Raw genomic sequence first — 11,590 nt, forward strand, 5'->3', positions numbered from 1 at the left:
CCGGCCCCTCCGCTCCCTCTGCCGCTCTTCCTCACCCGGCCCCGCCCCTCTATTATTATGCAAATTAGGATCCCGCTCCGACTCTCCCCATTGGTCTCTGCTCCCGGTTCTGGAGCGCACGGCTTCTCGCCGATTGGCTGCGGCTTCGTGACGTCATCAGGAAGCGGCAGCGAGTGGGCGTGGCCAGGAGGAAGGCCGACGTTGCGTGCGTTGAGCTCGGCGCGCGCGGCCGGGCGCCCAGCCAATCACAACGCGGCGTGAGGACGCGGAAGTGCGGGGAGTTCAGCGCCTTAAAACGGCAACGGCAACGGGTGGGGCCCACCGGTACCATTCACCTCCAGTGCCCCCAGCGCCCATCCCGGCAATGGGCGGGGGGCGGGGGGTCCTGCTGCCAGGATCCACCCCAGGGGGGTCACAGGGACCCGTTACCCAGCCCAGCTCCTCCCAGTGACCCCAGGGCCCCCGCTGTGCTCCCAATGCTCAGTGGATGGGCTCAGTGAGCCCAGCTCACCATGACCCGGTGCATTAATGTGCTGTCAGACGTGTCAGGGGCGCTGCCATGGGGGGGGGGCGGGCTGTCGGTGCGGACCCGGCTGGTCCCCAACCCCCCGCTGGGATTTTCAGTTCCTCCCTGAGTCACTCGCTGTCCTCACATGACACAGGGCTGGGGCTGGGGGTGATGCGAGGCCGGGCCCCGCAGCCGGAGCTGCCGCATGGTCACAAGATCCCAATGAAATCGTTCATCCGGAGCATCCCGGCCCCGGGGCGCAGACACCCGATTGCTGCCAATATCGCGGTGCGCTCAGCTCCCACCGGCGGGGCGAGGGGGGGGCACCAAATCAAACGGACCCGGAGCCCCGGGGACATAGAAGCGGTGACCGCACCGCACCGCGCCGCAGCGTCCCGTGATGGAGGGAGCGGGGCGCTGCGGGTTGAGCCATCAGAGCCAGCACTTGAAACGGGGCTTTGAACTGCGCAGCGCCCGGCAGCAGCAACGCTCCATCCAGCCCCGGGCACGCAATGAAGGCACGGTCACGCAATGACACGGTCACGCAATGACACGGTCACGCTGCCTGCTGTGGGTGGGACGGGGCGGGGGTCGTTGTCTCCCGTTGCTGCGGATCCACGCTCATTACACCCCGCCCCGCCCCGCCCCGCCCGTCCCGTCCCGCCGGGCTCTTTAAGCGGGTCTCGGGGCGGCGCGCCGTGGCGCCATGGCGGAGCCCACGCCGGGGTCGGCGCTGCCGCTGCGGGCGAGGTTGAGTTTCGCGGCCGGGCATTTCCTGAACGATCTGTGCGCGTCGCTGTGGTTCACGTACCTGCTGCTCTACCTGCACGCCGTGCTGGGATACAGCCACGGGCTGGCCGGGGCGCTGCTGCTGGCCGGGCAGGTGGCGGACGGGCTGTGCACGCCGCTGCTCGGGTACGAGGCGGATCGATCCACCGGCTGCGGGCGGTACGGGAGGAGGAAGACGTGGCACCTGGCGGGTGAGAGCGGGGACGGGGGTGTGCGGTGCGGGGCTGGTTGTGGTACTGATGGGGGGGGTCTCACCCCCCACATGGGGTGGATGGTGGGCGGCTGATTGCGCGGCGCTTGGTGCTGCCTCTGCGCCCCCCCAGCCCCGCAGCAACACGGGGAAATAATGGGGGTGAGCCGTGGGGAAGGAGCAGAGCAGCAGAGCCCCGCTGTGTGCGATGGGGGAAAGCAGCGCTGTATCCCTGTGTGTGTGCGGAGGGAACTGTGTGCCCCTATGGGGGGAGGAGAGTGGGACGGTGATGTGATGTGAAATCTGGGCTTTCCCCTGCACGTGGGGATGTATCAGAGGCGCTGAGCCTGTGCTTGGGACCATGGAGCAGCCGGGACCTCGGGGTGCAGCATCCTTCCCTTGCAGGGCTGACCCCGTTGGGGCACATTTGAGGTCCTTAATGCCCCTGTCCCTGCGTGAGCTCAGGGCGCAGCAGCCGCCTCCCTACGGGGATGGGGAAGCAGCAGCACTGGGTCTGTGTGAGGAGCTCTCAGAGCTTCTCCTGCATCGTCCTCGGGGTGAAAACGCACCGAGGGCTTGGGCTGCCCTGGGACCTGGAGGAGACAGCGCGGGGCTGTGGCACATATGGGAACCCACGGGGCTGAGCTGGTGATGAGGATGAAGAAACCCCCACTGGGCAGACAGGGACCCCGGAGCTGCCTCCTGTAATGGCACCGCAAATGGAGCACAGCTGCTGCAACTCGCTGTGTGTCTGTGCAGGGTGAGGACGGTTGAGCTGTGGGTGCTGTTATCTTGATGCCAAACTTATCTCAGCAGCCGCTCCGTGCAACCCACCATCAGGCTGATAGGGCAGCTGGCCTCCCTGCGACCTGCTGGGTCGGGATCTCAGAACCAAAGCAAGGGAAAGTAAGTGTGCAGCAGGGGCTGCATGACTCCCTGAGCAGCGTCTGTGCGCTCTGTGCCCCACGTCTGGGGAAGTGACCTGCGGTGTGGGCAGCTCCGCTCCATCTGGGTGCACTAAGGGGAAGTCCTGAATCACACCCTGCTCTGGGCTGTAGCACTGCACGGCCCACAAGGGCTGGGGGCTGAGCCCGGGGGCTCCCTGCAGCTCTCACACTGCGGTGAGATGTTCCTGTGCAGCAACAACCACGCTCAGGTCAGAGGAAACGGTGGGAAACCGCAGCTTTGGGGGCGAGATACCACGGGATCCTATCGGCTGCATCTCCCCACAGCGGGGCCGGATGGGGCTCCTGGTGGTGATGCTCCGCAGACACCGGGTGCCCTGGGACCGCCTGGCTGGGCTGGAGTGGGAGCTTGTGGGCTGGGATGGCCCTGCTGGGGGGAGCAGGGCCCCAGTGCTGCTCTGTGGCCGTGCCCCATAGAACGTGGCTGTGCCCCATAGAATGGTGCTGTGCTGGGGGATGGCTGCAGCAGGAGGGTGAAGCTCAGGACCCACAGGACGAGGTGCTGCACATGGGCCTCCATTCTGTGTTTGATCAGCAACCTTGTGGAGGAGCCAGCTTGTCCTTGCCTGCCCCACGCAGGCATCCCCCATCCCCATTGCTTGCAGAGGGGACGGTGCCGGCTCTGGTGTCACTGACTCAGCCGGGAGCTTCCAGCACAGATGCAGCGTCTGATGCTGGCGTGGGGACAGATCCGCTCCTGTTCCATGTGCTGGAGATACCCCTGGGCTGAGGGGACACGCAGTGGCCTTGTGCCTGCAGAGCCCAGCTGTCCCGGCTCCTTATCGCCCTGGGGCAGGCGGTGGGGTGGCACGTGGCCTTGGGTGGTTGTTATCTGCACCCAGGAGGAGCTGACTTTATCCCTGGCCCCAAGGCAGGACCTGGCTGAGCAGCTGCATCCATCTGGTCCTACAGAGCCTCACTGCCCCCCTCCTCTCTTCCCAGGTACCACCTGTGTCCTCATCTCCTTCCCCTTCATCTTCAACCTCTGCCTGGGCTGCAAGGAGGGCACCCCACAGTGGGCAGCCTTCATCTATTACCTCCCCTTCATCGTCATCTTCCAGTTCGGCTGGGCAGCCACACAGATCTCCCACCTGTCCCTCATCCCGGAGCTGGTGACCAGTGACCATGAGAAGGTGGAACTCACGGCTTTCAGGTGACATGGATCCTCCTGGCCTTAACCTTGACCTGGGGATGGGGATGCTGGTGATGTGTCGCTGTGCCATAGTGATGAGCCACTTTGGGACCAGAGGGTGATGCTCCCAGGGGAGGGATGTGTCTGCAGGGCTCACTCACTCACTGTTCCATGCTGGAATGGTGCTGTGCTGCCCAGCTGGATGTAGCACAGCTGGTTTGTAGGGCAGCCCTGCATGGAAATGTCCCTGCTGGGGCTGAATCTGTGCGTGTCCCTCGGTGTCACCCTGATGCCATCTCCCCCCAGATACGCCTTCACCGTCATGGCCAACATCACTGTGTATGGCCTGGCCTGGCTGCTGCTGAACATGGAGGTGGACCAGCCCGAGCGCACAGAGCACCTGGGCATCCAGGATGTCCCCGTGTTTCGGGTACGTGGCAAAGCTCCGTCCCTGGGCTCCTTTATTTGGGTGGGTTGCAGCTGAACTGGAAGGTGCTGGAGGGGTTGAGATGGCAGCGTCCCACAGCCTCCTCTGCTGCACCCCTTAAGGGCTGCGTCAACTCCCCCTGGACCCCTCTGGTCCATCAGACTCCTGATGGTTTGCAGGCAGAGGACACCCCGTGCTACACTCACTCTCCTCTCCCTCCTCCAGAACCTGTCCCTCATCGTGGTGGGGCTGGGAGCTTTGTTCTCCCTCATCTTCCACCTGGGCACCAAAGAGGAGCTGTACCCGCTGCCGCAGCCCGAGGAGAGCACCCCCCTGCTGCACAAGGAGCCCACGAGGTCCCCGCGCTCGCTGCTGGTGTGGAAGGACTGGCTGCTGGAACCCTCCTTCTACCAGGTAGGAGCAGACAGGACACGGCTGTGCCGACATTCCTCACCTGCAGCTGCAGGGGCTGAGCCGCCGTGTGTCCCTGTGCAGGTTGCAGTGCTCTACATGGCCACCCGGCTCATCGTCAACCTGTCCCAGACCTACATTGCCATGTACCTGACCAACTCGCTGCTGCTGCCCAAGGTGGGTGTGGGGCACGTCCCCGCCTGCACCTGAGGTTGTAGGATGGGGGGTTCTGTGCTGGTGTAGCTGATCCTCCCCCTGTGCTCGTCTCCCACAGAAATACATTGCCACCATCCCCCTGGTGATGTACATCAGCGGCTTCCTCTCCTCCTTCCTCATGAAGCCCGTGAATAAGTGGATAGGTCGAAATGTGAGTCCTGGGGGTGTGGAGTGGTTTGAATTAAACCCAGGGCAGCGTGTAACAACCTGCTCCTGAGCTGGGCAGAAAAGCCAAATCCTGAAGCCACAAACGAGCAGAGCACGCGGCAATGTGAGCCTGGCTGCAAAGCAGGGACCTCCTGCTGCAGTATGGGGCCTATGGGGCAGGGTGAGGGGTGGCAGGGGACAGTCCTGGACACCTGAGGGTGCAGAGGTCTGGGAAAGTGATGCTGGTCCAGAGTCCTGGTGGGGCTGGGAGAGCCCTGGGGGACTCAGAGGGGGCAGAGGGTGAGCCTGGCTGAGCCAGAATAGGGGGCTGGGACTGCAATATTCTCTTCTGCACTGGAGCAAATGTCCTGGAGCAAACCCTGCTCTGCTCCTGCACAGACCCCCTGCCCACAGCTCCCCACTGTGGCCCCAACACAGCTGTCCTCCTTATGGGGTATCACCTGGGGCCGCAGCGCAGCCGGGGCTCTGAGCTCTGCCTTGTCCCTGTTCCTGTCCCGGAGCAGCTGACGTACTTTGTGGGCATCCTGGTGATCCTGGCCTTCGCCTCCTGGGTGTCCCTGAGCAGGGAGATGGGAGCAGAGATCTACGGGGTGGCCGTGCTGCTCGGGGCCGGCTCCGCCACCATCCTGGTCACATCCCTGTCCATGACGGCTGACCTCATCGGGACCAACACGGTACGTCTGTGCTGCAGCCCATCCCTCGTGCCCAATATCTGCTGTATTATGGGCTCTGCTGTAATGTGGGCTCTGCCCATGAGAGGGCACAAGGCTCTCGCTCGCAGGGCTGCTGGGCTGTGTGCCACGCGCTGGCTGCCTGGCTGAGGCTTCCTCTCCCCTCGCAGCACAGCAGTGCATTTGTCTACGGGGCCATGAGCTTCACGGACAAGATGGCCAATGGCCTGGCTGTGATGCTGATCCAGAACCTGCACCCGTGCCCGTAAGTGTCCCTGTGGAGTCGGAATGCACACAGGGACCTCCTGGCAGCAAACAGCTCTTACAGCCTTGGGAGAGATGCTGGTAGAAACCATTTCTGACTTATCTTAAGGCCTTCCTTGACTTTTGATCCTGAATGGCTGCATCTCAGACACCCAAACGGGTTCTCAATGTCCAGGCTGCTGCCCTGGGCTCTTGTCCTGGGGGCGAGGACTTGGGGTCGGTGCTGGGCAGTGGGATGGTGGCAGCAGCCCTGGGACGCTCTGTGCCCCCCACCAAGCCCAGCCCTGTCCTTTCCCTGCAGGACTGAGCTCTGCTGCCCGGCCTGTGTCAGCTTCTATCACTGGGTGATGGTGTTGGTCACTGGGGGCATTGCCATGGCTGCCACCGTGTTTCTGTGCTGCATCATGATCTGGCCCATCCGCATCCGCTTCCGTGAGTGGGGCTGGGGGCAAAGGGGGGGGGGGGCAGGGAGCCCCATGTCTGGTGCCAGCCTGGGCTACAGCAGGAGTGTCTTTGCAGGCAGCCCTGGTTGCAGTGTGGGGCTGCAGGGGGACCCTCATGGTGGGCACGTGGGGGGGCTCAGCTCCTTGTGCTTCTGCTGCTCGTGGCCCCAGAGCTGGGGCTGCAGGGGCTGCAGGGGCTGCCTTTGTCTGTGCTGCTTTGGGAGCACATGGGGGCGGGGGGAGCTGCTGCGTTTGCAGGGGCTGGGAGGTGGGGTCCCATCACCACGATGGGGGCAGCAGCCAGGGCTCAGTGTCAGCTGTGTGTGCTGTGTGGATGGGCTGCTCAGCTGTCCCTGCTTGTCCCTACAGACGACATTGCCCTGCAAGGACTGAACGACACCGGGATCCACGAGACACAGAGCGCAGGGGGCAGGAGCCTGAGCAGCACCGTCAACTGAGCAGCACCCAGATACAGTGCAGCACCCACAGCCGTGATGCAGCACCCACTGATACAGTGCAGCCATAGACACAATGCAGCCCACAATGCAGCCATAGATACAATGCAGCCTGCAATGCAGCCCATAACGCAGCCTGCAATGCAGCCCAGTGCTGCTCCCCACCGGGCTCCCCGTGCAGGGTCTGTTGGCCGTTGGGCTCCGTGTTGCTGTATGGACACAACGGGCCCGTCCCGCTGTTTGCACTGTGTGCTGTGGGGCCGTGCTGTCCCGCACGCAGCACTTTGTTGTACGGAGGAGCGGACCGTGCACCGCAATAAACGCCGATCCCGGCCCGTCCCGGCCCGTCCCGCTGCAGGTTTTATTGCTCGGGGCTCAAGATGGCCGCCATCAACAAAAATGGCGCCCGCGGACACCGCCCGCAAACAAAATGGCGGCCTCGCGGCAGGGCTGGAGAGGGATGATTGGCTCCTACGCGCTTCGTCCCGCCCCCTGCGGCCCAGCGGCCAATGGGAGCGCTCCTTTCCCCACGAGGGCCGGTAGCCGCTCAGCGCTGTGTAGCCGGGTCCGGGCAGCTGCCACGAGGCCGCGGTTGTGCCCACGACGGGCCGGCACGTGGCGAGCACGTGGGGGAGGGGGCGGGGCCTGAACAGAGGGGGCGGGGCCTGAGAGCGGGGGGCGGGGCCTGGGGAGCCCGATGGGTTGGGGGCGGTGGGATGGGGGGGGCTCAATCAGCCCCTATGTGCGATGGGGGGTTACCCGGTGCCCCCCCATCCCGTTCCCAGCTGGCGGTGCTGGCACCCAGCCGTTCTGGCACACACACACGTGTCCCCCCCGTTGGGCTGCGGGCACATTGCGGTGGGCATCCCGCCCCCCCCGGTTCTGTGTTGATTCCCTCACATCCCGCCCCCCCCCCCATCACACCCCACCTTCACACCCCCACCCCCCCCAGGTGCTTTTTGCTCCGTCCAGCCCCACCCGTCCCCTCCCTCTGAACCTGCTCCGGCCGGTCCCGGCCCCGCCCGCTGCCCTTCCTCACCGGGAGGAGGAGGAGGAAGAGCCGCCCGCGGGCTGAGGCTGAAGGGACGCGTGGAGCGCGGGGCTCCGGTTCAGTGGTTCAGGAGGGGACGGGACGGCTCCACTCCCCACCGCCAGGTACCGGCCGGGCGGGGCGGCAGCCTTAAAGCAGCGTTCTGATCTGTGCCCATTGATCCCACTCGTGTCCACGTCGGGACCGGGAGCTGCTGGGGGGGACACGGCCATTGCGGGGACACGGCGTCATCCCCACGGGGTCCCGGGGCTGCGGCTGATGTGTGGGGACAGCCCGGGCTGCGGCCCGTCCCGCAGTGGGGCCGCGGTGGCTGCCAGCAGGGAGTGCCCTGTGGGGCCGTGGGGACTCAGCTCATGGGTCAGGCGGCACCTTGAGATGCTCTGATGGGGCTCACGACGGCCGTGCTGCTCCTTGTGTGTCCCACTGAGCCCTGGTGGCTGATCAGGGCTGAGCAGGTGTGGGCACGGACAGGCAGTGTCCCCGTATTGGACACCAGGTGGGCAAGGGGGACCCCATGTGCCATCAGCTGCGGGTAACTGCCGGGCAGGTGAAGGGCGGGGGGACGGGCCGGGCTTTGCTCCTCTCACATCCCCTCACCTGCCCCCCAGCACAGCGGGCTGCTCCATGTCCAGGAGGCTGCGGAGGAGCAGGAGGGCGGTGCTGGAGAAGCCGTGGCAGAGCCTGGACGAGAGGAGCAGCGCGCAGCCCGACCCGCACCCTGCGCTCACCAGGTGGGTGCTGCGACCCACAGCCCCCATGTCCCGCAGCACTGCACCCTGAGCTGCAGCATCGCATCCCACACGGCTCAATGGCTGATCCCGCAGATCCAGAACATACAACCCGTCCACCTGCACCGAGACCCCGGAGCCGTCGGGTCGGCCGGGATCCCCAAACCCGGTGAGTCCTGGGGGCAACAAGGGGGGACCCCAGCCCCGTTTTGTGGCCGGTATGTGGGGTGTCACGGCTCAGCCCCACTCTCGGGCTTCCCCACAGCTCAGTAAGCGCCGCGCTGCCTTCCACAAAGCCTTTGAGGAGGTGGCGGGGCGCGAGGCGCTGCTGGGCTGCTTCTCCTGCGCCTGGCAGCGCGAGGTGCCCTACCACGGCCGCCTCTACGTCTCCTCCGGGCACCTCTGCTTCCACGCCAGCCTGCTGCTCAGGGACATCAAGGTGGGGGCACAGGGAGGGTGTGGGGTGCTGGGGGGGGACACAGGGTCTGACCCCACGTGCTCCCTGCAGGCCATTGTCCCGGTGGCTTCCATCTGTGCCCTCAAGAAGACCAACACGGCGCTGCTGGTGCCCAACGCGCTCAGTGTCCGCACGGTGCAGGGGGACAAGGTGAGCTCAGGGAGGGGGCAGTGGGGGGGGGCGGTGAGGGGGAAGCCCACCACCCATCCCTCTGCCCATAGTTCCTCTTTGTGTCACTGCGCCGGCGTGAGGCCACGTACCAGCTGCTGAGAGCGCTCTGCAGACACCTGCAGGTAGGAACCGTGCTGGGGAGGGGCTGGGCTCTGCTCCCCCTGTGCCCCACTGCAGCTCTCCTTGTGCAGGACAATGCCTGGAGCCCCCCAGCCTCTCCCCTCAACCACAGCACTGAGCAGAGCCCTAAGAAATCCCGGGTAAGGGAACAGCAGCGGCACCACATGGCCCCAAGGAGGGTTGTTTGGGCCCCAGCCCCCCATCCCACAACGATCCCTGTCCTCCTGCAGACCTCCAGCCACTCAGACCTGGAGCGATGCACACCAGAACCTGACGGGCTCCTGGAGCTGCAGGGTGAGCAGCCACCCCAGCGTGCCCCCCACAGCACCCCATAGTCCCTGTAGGCACCCTATAGGCCTCCCTTATTGGGGGGCATTGCTGGGTCCCTGAGGCACTCGATGAACAGATCCTGGTTCCGTGCAGATGAGCCAAACTCAGCATTGAATGGAGCAGAGGAGGATGAGGAAGAGGAGGAGGAGATGGCAGAGGACACTCCAGTTCTGGGCAGAGGTGAGCGGTGCTTTAACAGAGCCGTGCCATGTCCGTGTGCCCAGCACAGCGCTGGGATAGTGCCTGTATTGGCCGCGGTGCTGCCCCCAACACCAGCCGCTCCCAGCAGGGGGATCCCACCCAGCCCTGCCAGCACAAAGCGCCGCTCAGCTGCGGGCCTTCAACACCGTCATCGTGCTCTACCTGCTGCTGTGAGTCCCTGGGCAGGGGCCGCCCCCAGACCCCCACCCCATGTCCCTGTGTGTCCCTGTGTGGTTCCTGACCCTGCTGTGTCCCAGGATGCTGGCCCTGCTGCTGACCTCGGGCTACATCGGGCTGCGCATCCTGGAGCTGGAGCAGCAGCTGGCGGCGCTGGGGGCTTGGCCAGAGCTCAGCCCGGTGCAGCGGTGAGTGGGGGGCAGCAGCTCCTTCAGCCCCAGCCCAGGGGGAGCCCCTGACCCTGCCCTCCCTCCCAGGCACAACAAGACGTGATGGCAGCAGGGACAGGGCTGGTACCGGGACACCAGCCCATGGGAGCAGTTCTGGGACTCCCCAGAAGGTGGGGGGGGTCCCCAAGTACCTTCCAGCACCCCCAGGAGCCTCCATGGGCCATAGGGCTCCATCCCACCCCCCCGAGCTCAGTGTGTGAGCCCTGATCTGTGGACAAACCAGACCTGTGGGGGCAGCCAGAGCCCGGCCCCAACCCTGGGGCTGCGTGGGGCAGCCAACACAAGGGGTGCAGGCACGGCAGGGCCCGGTGGGCACGGGGAGACTGAGCTATTTTATTAATAAAGAGCTGCCATGGTGCTACCTGTGCTGCTGAGGGACAGCGCGACCCCCCACCCCGAGGCCTCCCTGTGTCGCCCTGGCAGCAGCGGGCAGACAGTGCCGTGTGTTAGCGGCAGTCGAGGGCTGGTGCTGCAGGAGGCTCCATCTGCAGACATCCCTCCTGGTGCTCTGGGGGAAGCAGGATGACAGCAGGGGGACGTACGCAGGGCGGCCCCCCAGCACCGCGCTGCCCTGACTGCGAGTGGCCACTGCAGAGAAGGAAAGCAGTGAGGGGGGCTCAGGTGGGCAATGCAGGTTGTGCTGCCATCATCCCCCGGTTCTTACCGTACTCCTTGCCCAGGATGGGCCGCTCCTGCCATAGGAAGGCTCCCCAGCGGGTGCTGGGCCCTGGGTAGGCAGCGGGGACGGTGGGGTCCCAGAAGGCGACTTCCCGCAGGTGCTGGTCATAGACTTGGGGAGGAAAAACAGGCTGCAAATGGGAGACCCCACAGCTCCCCACAGCCCACCCCCATGAGGAGCCCCACAGCTGCTGCCTCCCCAGCTCCTGGGGCAGCGCTGTGCTCCCCCCTCCCCAACACCCCCAGCTCCGTACCGGGGGGCAGCGGATCCACTTCAGAAGCGCTGCGTAACTGCTGCCAACGCTGCCAGCGCTCCCAGGCTGAGCCAGGGCTGGGGCTGCACCCTGCGTCCTGAACCCCCCCATGGCAGCTGGGCTCCGTCCACCAGCTCTGCCCCGCTGCGTCCCAGCCCAGGGGGGCCTTCTTCCAGCGCACCGCCTGCCGCAGCACCGGGCCGTTACGAGGCCCCCGCTGCGTCACATAGTCCTCACTGCGGGCAGGAGGGGACACGAGGGGACATCAGAGCCTGCAGCGCCCGCAGGGCTCAGCCCCAGGCTCCCACCATGGCCTCACCTGCACAGCGGCAGAGGAAAATCAGTTTCGAGGGTGCTCTGTGGCACCACAGCTCTGTGCACCCCCGGCTTCATGCCCGGTGCTGGGAGCCCACGGCAGCTCCGGAATCATCACCCAGCAACAGCAACCAGGGGGTGGGGGCAGCTCTGTGCCACACAGCACAGCACCCACCGCCCCATTAACAGCCAGCATTAAACCACACCGAGCTCAGGGCACACAGCGACGTGACAACAGC

At 65.5% G+C, this 11,590-nt stretch overlaps 4 protein-coding genes across 7 annotated transcripts in view; 2 read left to right on the top strand and 2 right to left on the bottom strand.

Moving 5' to 3' along the window:
- Nucleotides 1-62, bottom strand: part of HMG20B (high mobility group 20B) — a 16,003-nt gene extending 15,941 nt beyond the window's left edge. Inside the window, exon 1 of the mRNA XM_015886426.2 lies at nucleotides 1-62. The gene's annotated coding sequence lies outside the window, so the exon portion shown is untranslated.
- A 1,103-nt stretch (nucleotides 63-1,165) lies between these two features.
- MFSD12 (major facilitator superfamily domain containing 12) lies at nucleotides 1,166-6,986 on the top strand. Its single transcript, XM_015886418.2, has 10 exons — nucleotides 1,166-1,488; nucleotides 3,395-3,605; nucleotides 3,891-4,014; nucleotides 4,237-4,425; nucleotides 4,507-4,599; nucleotides 4,697-4,789; nucleotides 5,310-5,480; nucleotides 5,648-5,742; nucleotides 6,043-6,173; nucleotides 6,554-6,986. Exons 1-10 carry the CDS (start codon nucleotides 1,215-1,217, stop codon nucleotides 6,640-6,642), a joined length of 1,470 nt encoding a protein of 489 aa, XP_015741904.1. The 5' UTR covers nucleotides 1,166-1,214; the 3' UTR covers nucleotides 6,643-6,986.
- Nucleotides 6,987-7,605: 619 nt separating this feature from the next.
- Nucleotides 7,606-10,465, top strand: LOC107325559 (GRAM domain-containing protein 2B-like). Of its 4 annotated transcripts, none has more exons than XM_015886563.2 (12): nucleotides 7,606-7,794; nucleotides 8,299-8,421; nucleotides 8,515-8,587; nucleotides 8,684-8,857; nucleotides 8,927-9,025; nucleotides 9,097-9,168; nucleotides 9,238-9,306; nucleotides 9,397-9,460; nucleotides 9,590-9,676; nucleotides 9,786-9,867; nucleotides 9,955-10,062; nucleotides 10,132-10,465. In XM_015886563.2, exons 2-12 carry the CDS (start codon nucleotides 8,315-8,317, stop codon nucleotides 10,145-10,147), a joined length of 951 nt encoding a protein of 316 aa, XP_015742049.1. In that variant the 5' UTR covers nucleotides 7,606-7,794; nucleotides 8,299-8,314; the 3' UTR covers nucleotides 10,148-10,465. The 4 variants fall into 4 exon arrangements, with proteins under 4 accessions (XP_015742049.1, XP_015742050.1, XP_015742047.1 ...); XM_015886561.2 differs by having other exon boundaries at nucleotides 7,607-7,794; nucleotides 9,783-9,867; XM_015886562.2 differs by having other exon boundaries at nucleotides 7,607-7,794; nucleotides 8,304-8,421; nucleotides 9,783-9,867.
- C28H19orf71 (chromosome 28 C19orf71 homolog) lies at nucleotides 10,409-11,467 on the bottom strand. The gene is made up of 4 exons (XM_015886566.2): nucleotides 11,356-11,467; nucleotides 11,037-11,272; nucleotides 10,769-10,894; nucleotides 10,409-10,692 (listed from the first exon to the last, which is right to left on the bottom strand). The coding sequence occupies exons 1-4, from the start codon at nucleotides 11,427-11,429 to the stop codon at nucleotides 10,463-10,465; spliced, it is 666 nt and encodes a 221-aa protein (XP_015742052.1). The 5' UTR covers nucleotides 11,430-11,467; the 3' UTR covers nucleotides 10,409-10,462.
- Nucleotides 11,468-11,590: the final 123 nt, after the last annotated feature.

Source organism: Coturnix japonica, chromosome 28 (genome assembly GCF_001577835.2).
Source record: "Coturnix japonica isolate 7356 chromosome 28, Coturnix japonica 2.1, whole genome shotgun sequence".
Taxonomy (NCBI): Eukaryota; Metazoa; Chordata; class Aves; order Galliformes; family Phasianidae; genus Coturnix; species Coturnix japonica.

Coding starts and splice junctions, on each gene's coding strand:
- LOC107325559 (XM_015886561.2), top strand. CDS start 8,315: ATGTCCAGGAGGCTGCGGAGGAGCAGGAGGGCGGTGCTGGAGAAGCCG. Junction 9,307..9,396: donor AGAGCCCTAAGAAATCCCGG/GTAAGGGAACAG, acceptor GTCCTCCTGCAG/ACCTCCAGCCACTCAGACCT. Junction 9,461..9,589: donor CGGGCTCCTGGAGCTGCAGG/GTGAGCAGCCAC, acceptor GGTTCCGTGCAG/ATGAGCCAAACTCAGCATTG.
- MFSD12 (XM_015886418.2), top strand. CDS start 1,215: ATGGCGGAGCCCACGCCGGGGTCGGCGCTGCCGCTGCGGGCGAGGTTG. Junction 3,606..3,890: donor GTGGAACTCACGGCTTTCAG/GTGACATGGATC, acceptor ATCTCCCCCCAG/ATACGCCTTCACCGTCATGG. Junction 5,481..5,647: donor ACCTCATCGGGACCAACACG/GTACGTCTGTGC, acceptor CTCCCCTCGCAG/CACAGCAGTGCATTTGTCTA.
- C28H19orf71 (XM_015886566.2), bottom strand. CDS start 11,429: ATGAAGCCGGGGGTGCACAGAGCTGTGGTGCCACAGAGCACCCTCGAA. Junction 11,273..11,355: donor TTTCCTCTGCCGCTGTGCAG/GTGAGGCCATGG, acceptor TCCTGCCCGCAG/TGAGGACTATGTGACGCAGC. Junction 10,895..11,036: donor AGTGGATCCGCTGCCCCCCG/GTACGGAGCTGG, acceptor TTCCTCCCCAAG/TCTATGACCAGCACCTGCGG.